Source organism: Maniola jurtina, chromosome Z (assembly GCF_905333055.1).
Source record: "Maniola jurtina chromosome Z, ilManJurt1.1, whole genome shotgun sequence".
In the NCBI taxonomy this organism is placed as follows: domain Eukaryota; kingdom Metazoa; phylum Arthropoda; class Insecta; order Lepidoptera; family Nymphalidae; genus Maniola; species Maniola jurtina.
In genome coordinates this window covers 15,308,246-15,320,613 of record NC_060058.1, presented here as the reverse complement: position 1 = coordinate 15,320,613, position 12,368 = coordinate 15,308,246, and the positions used below count along the sequence as shown (strand labels likewise).

The following is a 12,368-nucleotide window of genomic DNA, read 5'->3' as shown; positions in this document are numbered from 1 at the left end:
GTGTACACCTTGGCTAATTTCTAATTTTATTCGAGTGTGTGATTCACTCTTGTTTTGGGACAACCCTTAGTCACTGGAGCGCTCGGCGGAACTAACGAGAAGATTGCGCGCCAGTATGTAAATCCATAGAACAATATTTTTATTTTAGCAAGAAACTCGGCGGTTGCTCTTTTCAAATGTTTAATTTACAATAATAGTGTACTTATAGATAGATAGATAGATAGATAGAAACTCTTTATTGCACACAAAAACACATGTAAAGGATAACAACACAGTAAGAAGAAAACAGAAAAAAACAATTGTGTGCAAAGGCGGCCTTATTGCTTGGAGCAATCTCTACCAGGCAACCTTTGCTGAAAGGAGCTAAGTTCTAGGAAGGAGGTTGGATAGTACCAAGTCGCAAGGAATTTTTTTTTAAAGATTTATATATATACTAATAAACATAAAAGTAATTATATATATATATAATATATAAATATATATGTATATGCTATATATGACAATATAATATAATATAAAATAAATAAGTACTTATGTTATACTGGGCAATCAATTGCAGCACGTTTTTTAGGGTACCGTACCCGAATGGTGCCAACGGGATCCCACTACTTAGCCTCTGCTGTCCGTCCGTCCGTTTGTCTGACAGCGAGCTGTCTTATCTCGTTAGCCGAATTTGTATTTCTACAACAACAAGTAATGAAAATTTCATGGAAAAAAAATTATTAAACTTTTATTCATTGTACGATGGTACGGACCCCACATGTGCAAATCTGACTCACACTTGTCTGGTTTTGTTATCAATGAAATAGAGGTACGTAATCTTCGATTGTATAATATGTTTTAGGCTATGTTTTTATTGTTTTTATGCTCCTAGCGTACTTTTTAACCCCCGACCCAAAAAGAGGGGTGTTATAAGTTTGACGTGTGTATCTTATATCTGTCTGTGGCATCGTAGCTCCTAAACTAATGAACCTATTTTAATTTAGCTTTTTTTTGTTTGAAAGGTGGCTTGATCGCGAGTGTTCTTAGCTATAATCCAAGAACATCAGTTCAGCCGTTTGAAAGTTATCAGCTCTGTTCTAGTTACTTTAACCTTCACTTGTTGGGGGTGTTATAAATTTTTAATTTACACTTGTAATACATAATTATACAATATTCTCGGAGCTGTATGTGTAATATATAAATATATTATCTCATAGAATTAAAGGGAAAAATAACGCCATCTATCATCGTAAGTTCGCGTCATCCAGAAATATTATCTAGATAAGAACTTCAAACTTAACTAGGCTGCAACGTAGTGTATGTAAGCATAAATAGATGCCGCTGGTATAATAATTGAACAATAAAATTTAAATATTTATAATATTAATATATTATTGCGAAAAAAATAATGAACGTTTTAATTAAATGTTTTTTTTCATCAATGCTGTTGCAATTAACATTTATGGGCGGCACATTCCTACTCAACATTGAGATAGACGATGTTTTAACAACGCAAATACGTTATTTTGACGTTATTATTTTTTAAACAAACTTAAAACATTTTAAATTATTATTTATGCAATTTCGTAGTTTTTAGATTGTTTATTTATACACTGCCTCATTTGGCCTAGAAACCAGTGGCAAAAGTACCTACCTACTTGTAAAAGTTTAATTTAATAAAAAATATTTCTATATATTTATTTAAACAGAGATGTTTCAGGGGTCATAAAATTCAAAATACTTAAATATAATTTTTTGCTATCGGATAATGGAAGGATAGATCTATATATTCTATCTGCTTTAGTTTTAGATCTAGAATAGTAGAATAATAGGCGTAATATACATACGTTCTAGATGTTAGGTACCTACCTAATCTTTTAAATATCGATTTTTGGACTAGGTAGTACGATCTTGAACTCGCCAAAGTTTTACCAGGTCTCAGCGTAGTTCCCGACAGTTGAGGAACTCTAACAAAACGTTGACGTCATTGGCTTAGTAGGTACATTTGCCGCAATAACCCTAATGTAGCCCTATTTTTTAACCCCCGACCCAAAAAGAGGGGTGTTATAAGTTTGACGTGTGTATCTGTGTGTCTGTGTGTCTGTGTATCTGTGTATCTGTGTATCTGTCTGTGGCATCGTAGCGCCTAAACGAATGAACCGATTTTAATTTAGTTTTTTTTTGTTTGAAAGGTGGCTTGATCGAGAGTGTTCTTAGCTATAATCCAAGAAAATCGGTTCAGCCGTTTAAAAGTTATCAGCTATTTTCTAGTTTTCTTGTAGAAAAGAAGGTTAGATAACCCTTAGGTTCATAATATTCAAGTGTCAATTGACAAATGTCAAGCTGTCAAGATTGACGTTGCCTAGATAGACATAATTATTTATTTGAAAATGATTTGTCGGGGGTGTTGAAAATTTTTAATTTACACTTGTCTATGATTTTACGTCACCATAGCCTAATTTTGACATATCATACATCCCCCAGAGTCCCCTCACTCTAGTTCTCTCTGACAAAGACTTCCTATCAACAGTTGAGAGGGAATAGTCACAAATAAAATTAATTAATTTAAGTAATTTAACGTAATTCTTAATATTGTTTTAGTTGGATGATGCAACGTTGCAAGTTTTTAAAGATGGCGACTACGGGCCGTACCTCGACCTGGACTCCACTCTGGGCGAGCAGGACGAAGAGCTGGAAGGCCTCCAAGACAGGTGCGTGTCTATAAGCATACCACTGAGTTTTGTCTTCAGGGTAACTATAAACAGTCACCCTAAATACTCAACTACAGCCTTACCTCAGCTGGACTCTAAACTGAGCGAACAGGACCAAGAGCTGGAAGACCTCCAAGACAGGTTCGTTTCTGTAGGCATCGTCGGGTGCTCGATCCTGGGCACGCACCTCTTACATTTTTTCACAGAGTTCACACACCTTTGAGAACATTATGGCGAACTCAGGCATGCAGGATTTCGCACGATGTTCTAGATGTGTAGGTTTGTCAATATTACGAGTAAGTATATATGTAGTGTTAAAGTCTTTGTTATTATGCGCAATAAGTAGGTACCTACCTCGATGCAATAGTTTAATCCACCCTCCTTCATCACATCCCGTGTCCCCCACTGCAGTTTAATAAAAGCAATTTACTATTTAGTTACTTCCCTGTTCCCTCACGATGTTTTCTTTCACCGTTAAAGCAAGTGATATTTAATAAATTAAAACGCACATAACTCTGAAAAGAACCACCGACCTCCTGTAGGTGGCTATCCTTACCGCCTATCTTACCCATTCTAATTTTGAGAGTAGACCCGTATTCAGTATGAGTCCGCGGTGGATTGAATGAAGATGTAGGTATGTCAACAAGTCGATACTTGATAGTTAAATTTGTCGACGAATCTGTTACAAATTACCCAGTAGTACTATGTTTACCCGGTTACACGTAACAGTAACCCAAATATTGTGTTCGCGAGAATTCGGCTAAATTATTTCTGTCCCATGGCAATGGTGCGCCGACCTTTGCTACCCGATTTTCTCATGCAATAGTTTCAGCGCCCAATCTGAAGCCGAAGTTTAACTTTTAGGTAAGTTTAGGCAAATGAGAAAAAGCGAAATACTACTCACTACTGACTTATCGCGAAATCTCAGGAACTGTGAAGCCTACAAATTAGAAAATCCACCCCCAACTATTAAAATAATAACAATACAGAATTTCAACTCTCTATCAATAGATATGTAGCCTGTGATGAACCGTAATAACGGTTCATCACAGGCTACAACCCACTGACAGACAAACGGATGCACAGACGAAAGGACAGACGGACAATGGAGTTTAGTAATAGGGACCCGTTGGCACGCTTTGCTTTGTTGGATACGGCACCCTAAAACTAGATCTGACAGCTGGGATCCTGCGGATCTGCCCTTGGACTTTACTTTAGAACTAATGAGTGTAGAAAGTATCTATAGAAAACTACAACTGCGAGCGAAACCGTGTGTCCTAAGGTTTTTAGACGAACATTTCATTCGCGGTGAAGTTAAAGGCCAATAAAAACTAGCGAGCGTTCACAATGAACTTGCACTACCACGGATTATGCACTCAATATACAGGGGGCTCACAATTTTGCTTCACTATCACTTGAGGAGCTTGTGAACAAAACCGTGTTAGTAATTGCACGAAATATTTTTTAAATATGTGAATAAAAAATGAATGAAAGCTGTTGAATCCTTATCACAAAAATAATATAAAAAAAATATTATAATATATAACTATATAAAATTATAAAGGCGAAAGTTTGTGTGTATGTTTGTTACTCTTTCACTACTGGACGGATTTGGCTGAAATTTAGAATGGAGATAGATTACACTCTGGATTAGCGCACAGGCTACTTTTTATCCCGGAAAGTTAAAGAGTTCCAATATGAGAGAACGAAATCGCGGACATCAGCTAGTAATCTATATCTATACTAATAAATAAAATTGGAGTGTCTGTAATTTCGAAATAACTACCTCATATTAAGCTCATATGGTTATTTGAACGATACCATAACTGAATCACACGTTTTTAAAATTTTTGTCTGTCTGTCTGTCTGTCTGTCTGTCTGTTTGAAAAGGCTAATCTTTGGAACGGCTGAACCGATTTTGACGGGACTTTCACAGGCAAGTAGAGGATTGACCAGGGCGTAAAATAGGCTACTTTTTTAACCGACTTTCAAAAAGGGAGTTGTGTTTTTCTACCTATGTACACCGAAATCTCCGAGATTTCTGAACCGATTTGCGTCATTTCTTTTTTAATCGATAGAGGAACTTTGCGACATTGTTTCATAAAAAATTTGGAGTCCAAATCCTCAATCCTGATGCTGCAGGGGATCTGACCAATCCACGCGGGCGAAGCTGCGGGCATCAGCTAGTATTATATAACTTTGGCCAACTAGGTCTGCTATCTCTTAGTTCTTTCTTTCCCTCCAGCCACCATCCTCGAGTCAACCCAACATCATTAAATAACCAAACCAAGCCGGGCATCAATGACAGTATTTCACAATTAAGGTCACAAACCACTGTGGTAAAGAGGTTGAAAGTCTCCACATATTATTTGATAGACCACTCACACTAAGCAAAGGTCTCTCTCACAACATAGTCCACCACGCTGACCAATTGTGAATCCGCAGACTTCATAGACCCTTGACAACATTATTGAGAACTTCAGGCATGCAGGTTTCCTCACGATGCCTTCACCGTTAAAGCAAATATACCTATTCAATTGCTTATAACCATCATATAAAGGATCTCGGAAGAGGCGCGTACCCGGGAAAGAACCCTGGACCCCAAAAAAGGGAGAAGTGTTTTAAACACTAAGCTATCACCGTTTTTACTGCTTCGGTTTCATTTAGTAATGGGGAAATGTCAATAAAATCAGTGTACCTAATTCCCGCGTGGCCGTTCCCGCGGGATGGTTGTTCCTTGTTAGTTGTGAATCAACGCCGGCTGCCTGCGCAGGCGCCGCTCTATATTCGCGCGGCTATCAATCTTGTAACACCTATTGAACAGGCACAAGTTCAGGTCAAATCGTTCACGGAAATTCCAACTTTTTTAACATGTAACTGATAAAAGTGCTTACAAGAAGGTAAAAGTGCTAACCTGCTAATTAATTAAGATTTATCACTGAAAATAAATATTCCTAATTTATATGATAGTAAGAATTACTTAGTATTTTTTTGCAACATTAGGTGTAGGTATTTTTTATCCAACTTGTTTTTGAACACTTAATCATGCGGAATATACCTATGTAGTTAATTCATATTGGGTTTATTGGGTTAACTTTTTTTTTTTTTTTAATATTACAATAAAACTTAAAGCTAGCCTTATCTAATTACTATACAAATCATGCCCGCGTGGAATGGTGCCAAGAATACTGGCTTCCTTTAACTGGCTGGTTAACTTAAATAAATGATTTTTGATAAGCAGTTATGTTGAATTTTGGGATCGATTAAGATTATTAAAGACCACTCAATATTGTCAGCGACATATTTTCTAGTAAGTAAAAGTTAACGAGCATCAAACATATTACTTCAAATTCAAACGCGAGTAACGTATAAAAACAGGGGAAAGAACTGTTACACCCTGTATAGCCAGTGATGATTCGAGATGCAATCGAACGTGAACGATTCCCATGGTGGCCGTGCGAGACTGTGCGATTGTTCTGGCGACAACATCATCAGACAGGGCTCAGTCGACTCCGGGATCGCGGTGGAAGGCCACGACGCTAGAGACATCTTCACCCTGGATTCGGAAGATGACATATCGGAGCAGGAGGACTTCCAGGACGCGTGCGACTACATCCACGAGCTCGATGAGTGAGTATGTACGGTCATTACGGCAACAACATCATCAGACAGGGCTCAGTCGACTCCGGGATCGCGGTGGAAGGCCACGACGCTAGAGACATCTTCACCCTGGATTCGGAAGATGACATATCGGAGCAGGAAGACTTCCAGGACGCGTGCGACTACATCCACGAGCTCGATGAGTGAGTATGTACGGTCATTACGGCAACAACATCATCAGACAGGGCTCAGTCGACTCCGGGATCGCGGTGGAAGGCCACGACGCTAGAGACATCTTCACCCTGGATTCGGAAGATGACATATCGGAGCAGGAGGACTTCCAGGACGCGTGCGACTACATCCACGAACTCGATGAGTGAGTATGTCCGGTTGTTCCGGCGACAACATCATCAGACAGGGCTCAGTCGATCGCGGTGGAAGGTCATGAAGCTAGAATCATCTTCACGCTGGATTCGGAAGATGGTGTATCGAAGCAGGAGAATTGATGAATATCGGATATGGTCGCACTAATCCTTGGGTTCGTAATAGTACATTTAATAGTGACGGAAAGAAGTTATTAGCGCGTAGCGTAGGGCATCAAACTTGGTTAAGACTTCGGATTCTTGTTTGAGGAATCCGGGGATGTTTTCATAGGTACTTAATATTGCCAGCGTTCCTTTTCGATTTGAGTTGAGAGATTTCGAATCGGAGTCCTTGTGTAACTATAACTCAGGATCGAAAGAATATTTTTATAATTACTGTCTATCTTTGCTGTACCTATTCTACTCCCTTTACAACCTCTCGCACTGCCAAGGGTCACTGGTAGAGATCTCTAATAGAAATAAGTGCTTCCCTGCCCACTTAATTATATTTATTTTTATTGTTACAACTTTCTAGTACAAATAAAAAAAAAAAAACAAAAAAAATGATACGTGTAACGTGAGGGATATTCATGGTATATAATATGCATTTGGCGTTAGAAAATGTGTAGGTTTGGGAGTTTTTTCTTACCATTTTCTTTAAGACTACTGGACTGATTTTAATGCGATTTTCGCATTACTATGTGGACAGAGACATCTCAGATATGACGGTTCCCTCAGCTTTTTTCCTTCACTTTTAGATGATGTTTAAGTAATTGTTTAAAACTCACATAAGACCGAAAAGTTAAAGGTGCATGCGTACTTGGGACCGAACCCCGGACTCCCCGAATAAGAAGCCGATTGCTTAATCAAAGGCTGTCACCGCTTTAACCGCGACCGCGACTGGACTACCTAATAATAGTTTTTTTTCTTTTCAGTCGCAAAAATGCATTGGTTCTACGCACACAGCTGTCGGTCCGGGTACACGCCATCATTGGTGAGTTGATAATTTTGACCAATAAAAATATTTACCTACTTATATAAAGACCGGTCAATTGCGAGTCGGGCTCGAACACGAAGGGTTCCGTACCTCTATATTACACCACTGAGCCGTAATACATTTTCAATCTTGTATGTTTATTGGTCTGTTCGTAACTCAGAAAGGCTGCTGCACTCTCAAGGGCGGGAGCTGCGACGGGCCCTGTTCACTCTCAAGCAGATCCTGCAGTCAGACAAGGACCTGGTGCACGAGTTCGTCGCCAACAAGGGCCTGGACTGCCTCATGCAGGTGGCCAACACCGCTGTGCATAACTACCTCGACTACATCCTGAGAGCTCTAGGACAAGTAAGCACCAATAAATATACAATAAAACTCATCCCGACCCATCCGGAGTCTTCATAGTGAATCAGTTCGCTGCGTGAAAAATGGACCCCGGATGGTTTCGAAAGTATTCTGGCTTACATCGACTAATTATATGTGAGCATAGCCGTTACATTTTATACTTATAATGGAAATCATTCGAACTATCGAATCGATAGTTTAAACATTAAAAAGCGCCAATAAATTGAATAGAATAGAATATGTGTTATTCCAATGAATAACACATATTCTATTCTATTTTCTATTTGTCTGATCAATATCAGACATTAGACACAATATACATACCTAAGACTAAAATGTAACTTAAATACCTAGCGTCTAATATTATGTGTGAAAATTGAATGCCAATGAAAAGGCCCGAACTCAGCTAACTACTTATCGTGGATATAAAATGTAACGTGGACTGAACCATTTCAACCCCTATTTTACCCGCTTAACGTTTGAATTTTCGAAAATCCTTTCTTAGCGGATGTCTACGTCATCATTGCCATCTAAATGCCTTTCAGCCCGATCCGTTAATAAATCAATCCGTCAGTAAGTCAGTCAACTTTGCCTTTTTTAACCCCCGACCCAAAAAGAGGGGTGTTATAAGTTTGACGTGTGTATCTGTGTATCTGTCTGTGGCATCGTAGCGCCTAAACGAATGAACCGATTTTAATTTAGTTTTTTTTTGTTTGAAAGGTGGCTTGATCGAGAGTGTTCTTAGCTATAATCTAAAAAAATTGGTTCAGCCGTTTAAGAGTTATCAGCTCTTTTCTAGTTTTCTTGTAGAAAAGAAGGTTAGATAACCGTTAGGTTCATAATATTATGTCAATAGACAAATGTCAAGCTGTCAAGATGGACGTTGCCTAAATACATAATTATTTATTTGAAAATGATGTTTTGGAAAACTCAAATACTTTGGATCGTCGGGGGTGTTATAAATTTTTAATTTACACTTGTTATATTTAGAAAAATACTTACATACGCTTATATTTACATTGTTCGAACAGATCCTGCTGTACGTGGATGGCATGCATGGCGTAATGAACCATAAGCGTTGCATCCAATGGATGTACTCCCTCATATCCAGCCGCTTCCGCCACGTCGTCAAAACAGCGCTCAAACTCTTACTAGTATTCGTGGAGTACACGGACAAGAACTGCCTTCTCCTCATTGAGGCTATAACAGTCGTGGACAGCGCTAACGGCAGACCTTTCTGGTTCAACGTCATGAAAATCCTCCAAGACGTTGACGCTTCGGATACGGAACTCCTGATTTATGCTACTACCCTCATAAACCGTTGCTTGAACAGCTTGCCTGATAGAGACATGTACTATGACCACGTAGATTCTCTGCAAGAGCAAGGGATCGATGATATAGTCCAACTGTACATGTCCAAACAGGGTACGGATTTGGATCTCTTGAGGCAATTGCAGATATTCGAGGCTGTGCTGTTGTATGAGGATGGAGATGAAAGTGGTACTGCTCTTAAGTAAGTGACTAACTTGTAACCTATTTTACCTTTAACTAAGTTACGAGTATAGGCACTATAATATAATGGTGCACAGCGAAACTCAACCGAGTTTATGTTTTAAAAATTCTTTATAAACAAATAAATAAATAAAAATATCTACCATAAAGTTATAATTTTCGCCTACCCACCAAATACATTGAAAAATTTACAAAAAAAACAATGCCTAATTTAATTATAGTACGCGCGAGATTACAATCGGGGTGGGGGACGATCGCATTTTTTTTACGTACTGATTTATTTGATTTTAAATTTTAGACAATTAGACGAATCAATCATCACCTCAGTCAGAAGGAGAAGTCTCAATTTGAAAGGTTCAGAAAGAAGAAAATCCAAAAAACAAGAAGATAAAGAAAAAGGTACCTCGAGCATTCCGATACTGAATAGTTTTAGCCTTATGTTTTGGTTTTTTTAATGCATGCAAAATCTAGATTCGGTAGTTGACTAGACAGTTTTAGATTTCACGGTAACCATCTATTCTAGTCAACTAACGAATTACTTATCACCATCACGATTGAGTTTGTCTTTGAACCATTCCTATGTAACCTTCAGTTAAGGCCATACTTAGAGAAGGATAAAACACAAAATTAATTATTTTAAATGATGGTTATTTGATAAGAATGCAAATGAACTATAAAAGCAGATATATAGGAACCTATATTAATATTTCTGTTACTTATTGCAATACTAACATTCAATCAAATAAAAATCAGAGCAATTACTTTCGTTAAGGGCATTTCACCTCTAATCATGGCCTTACTACTAAATGTTTTTTTTCGCATTTGCTTTAAATCTAAAGCCGCAATTATACGTCGCATTTAACTAACAATCAACAGCGAAGACGCCAGTTAAGACTCCGAGCGAGCCCGACAAAATAGCACAGCCAAGACCTACGCACCTACCCTCAATATTAGACAGCAAAGAAAACAAAGAACTCAGTACAGCGCTGAAGAGACGAAGAGATCGGTATGCGAGGCAAGCCCACCATATAATGCAGCAGCAGGAACTAATGAACGCAAGTGCAAATCATGATAAAAACGGGGAATGGCACACCAACCCGCCCAGGAATTATTCGAACTTCAACGGTACTCCCAATAGATACTCCACTCCGAACGGTAATCTCAATGGAAGCAAGTACAATGTCAATGATATGAACGGACACGCAGACAGCAATGGAGTGAAAGCTTCGAACCTTCCAGATATTTTGCTGAATGGTTTGTGCCTTTACTAACCCACTGATTTCGCCTTATCACATTTTTCCTAATGCTACGGCTACACTATCAGGATTCGGCAGTGGCGGTCTTAGGGGGTGGCGAACGGGGCAATCGCCCGGGGCCTCGCTCTTGCAGGGGCCTCGCGCAACAACCCAAGCAAATTATAAAAAATATACATTTTTTAAACATATTTTTTAATTAAAACTTTTGATTCTGATCTTTAATTACTTATTAAGGTTTTTAAATAACGGTAAATTAAAATAAAGTTAGTTAACTAATTCATCGCTCGGGCAATCCCCGTATTTTATTTCGTTCGTCAGTTCTTGTCACCTTAGAATTATTTTGCTTGTAGTATGAGTTACAAAATTGTTACTGGTAAGGTTTTGGGGGTTCAAACTCCCAGTCAAAGAAAGCTTAAAATAGACTAATTCTCGAATTCCTTCAGGCTTAAAATGTTGAATTCGTAAAATGTTGAATTTGCAAAATGTTGAATTTCGGAGTTGCTAAATGTTAAATCCCAAAATGTTGGATTCGCAAAATGTTGAATTTGAATTCCCAAAATTAAATGTTGAATCTTAAAAGTAAGCTTTTAATTCGCATATGCTTATACGTAATTCACAAAAAAAAACCGGCCAATTGTGAGTCGGACTCGCGCACCGAGGCGAGGGTTCCATACTCGGGTATTTTTTTCTGACATTTTGCACGATAAATCAAATATTTCAACATTCACACAACAAATTCAACATTATAAGAATTCAACATTTTAGGAATTCAACATTTTGGACCTGAAGGCTCGAATTTACCATTCTCTTATTTAAATATATCGAAAATTTTGCGCTCGCTTCGCTCGCGCTTTTATATTGTATTAGTTGATGCCCGAAACTTCGCTCCCATCGATTCGGGTTTTAAAAAACGTCGTGGAAACTCGGGATAAAGTATCTGTGCGCAAGCTATCTCTGAATTATACCAAATTTTAGCTAAGAAGATGGGCCCTGAAAAGGACTTTGGCTAATATTAATATGGTTTTTTTTTGTAAATAATATATCAAAAATTTCGCGCTCGCTTCGCTCGCGCTTTTATTGTATATTATTTGATACTCGGAACTTAATCCACATGGTAAGTTTTTGAAAATCCCCCTAGGAACTCTTTTGTCTTCCCGGGATAAAAAACATGAGAAAAGTAGAGTGAGGTGCTTTGAAACATAAAATTTTGTTATGGCTGAGCTCGTTTATATTTCTCTTTTTTATCTGTATTAAACAAAAAAGTTGCGCTCGCTACATATCTTTCAATTTTATTGAATACTAGCTGATGCCCGCAGCTTCGCCCGCGTGGATTGGTCAGATCCCCTGCAGCATCAGGATTGAGGAGTTGGAATCCAAATTTTTTATGAAACAATGTCCAAAGATCCTCTATCGATTAAAAAATAAATGACGCAAATCGGTTCAGAAATCTCGGAGATTTCGGTGTACATAGGTAGAAAAACACAACTCCCTTCTTGAAAGTCGGTTAAAAAAGTAGCCTATGTTACACCCTGGTCAATCCTCTACTTGTATGTGAAAATCCCGTTAAAATCAGTTCAGCCGTTCCGAAGATTAGCCTTTTCAAACA

At 38.3% G+C, this 12,368-nt stretch overlaps 1 protein-coding gene across 12 annotated transcripts in view; it reads left to right on the top strand.

Annotated features, from left to right (window-relative positions):
• Nucleotides 1–12,368, top strand: part of LOC123880684 (FH1/FH2 domain-containing protein 3) — a 95,437-nt gene that overhangs the window by 68,142 nt on the left and 14,927 nt on the right. For 7 of the 12 annotated variants that reach the window (XM_045928926.1, XM_045928925.1, XM_045928931.1 and 4 more), the window contains 6 exons: nucleotides 2,584–2,693; nucleotides 7,591–7,649; nucleotides 7,813–7,997; nucleotides 9,026–9,507; nucleotides 9,805–9,905; nucleotides 10,383–10,760. In XM_045928926.1, the coding sequence (XP_045784882.1) occupies nucleotides 2,584–2,693; nucleotides 7,591–7,649; nucleotides 7,813–7,997; nucleotides 9,026–9,507; nucleotides 9,805–9,905; nucleotides 10,383–10,760 (1,315 nt within the window). Of the gene's footprint in view, nucleotides 1–2,583; nucleotides 2,694–5,427; nucleotides 5,594–5,907; nucleotides 6,324–6,353; nucleotides 6,497–7,590; nucleotides 7,650–7,812; nucleotides 7,998–9,025; nucleotides 9,508–9,804; nucleotides 9,906–10,382; nucleotides 10,761–12,368 lie in introns of those variants that run through there. The other 5 variants (XM_045928936.1, XM_045928935.1, XM_045928934.1 and 2 more) reach the window with 5 other exon arrangements.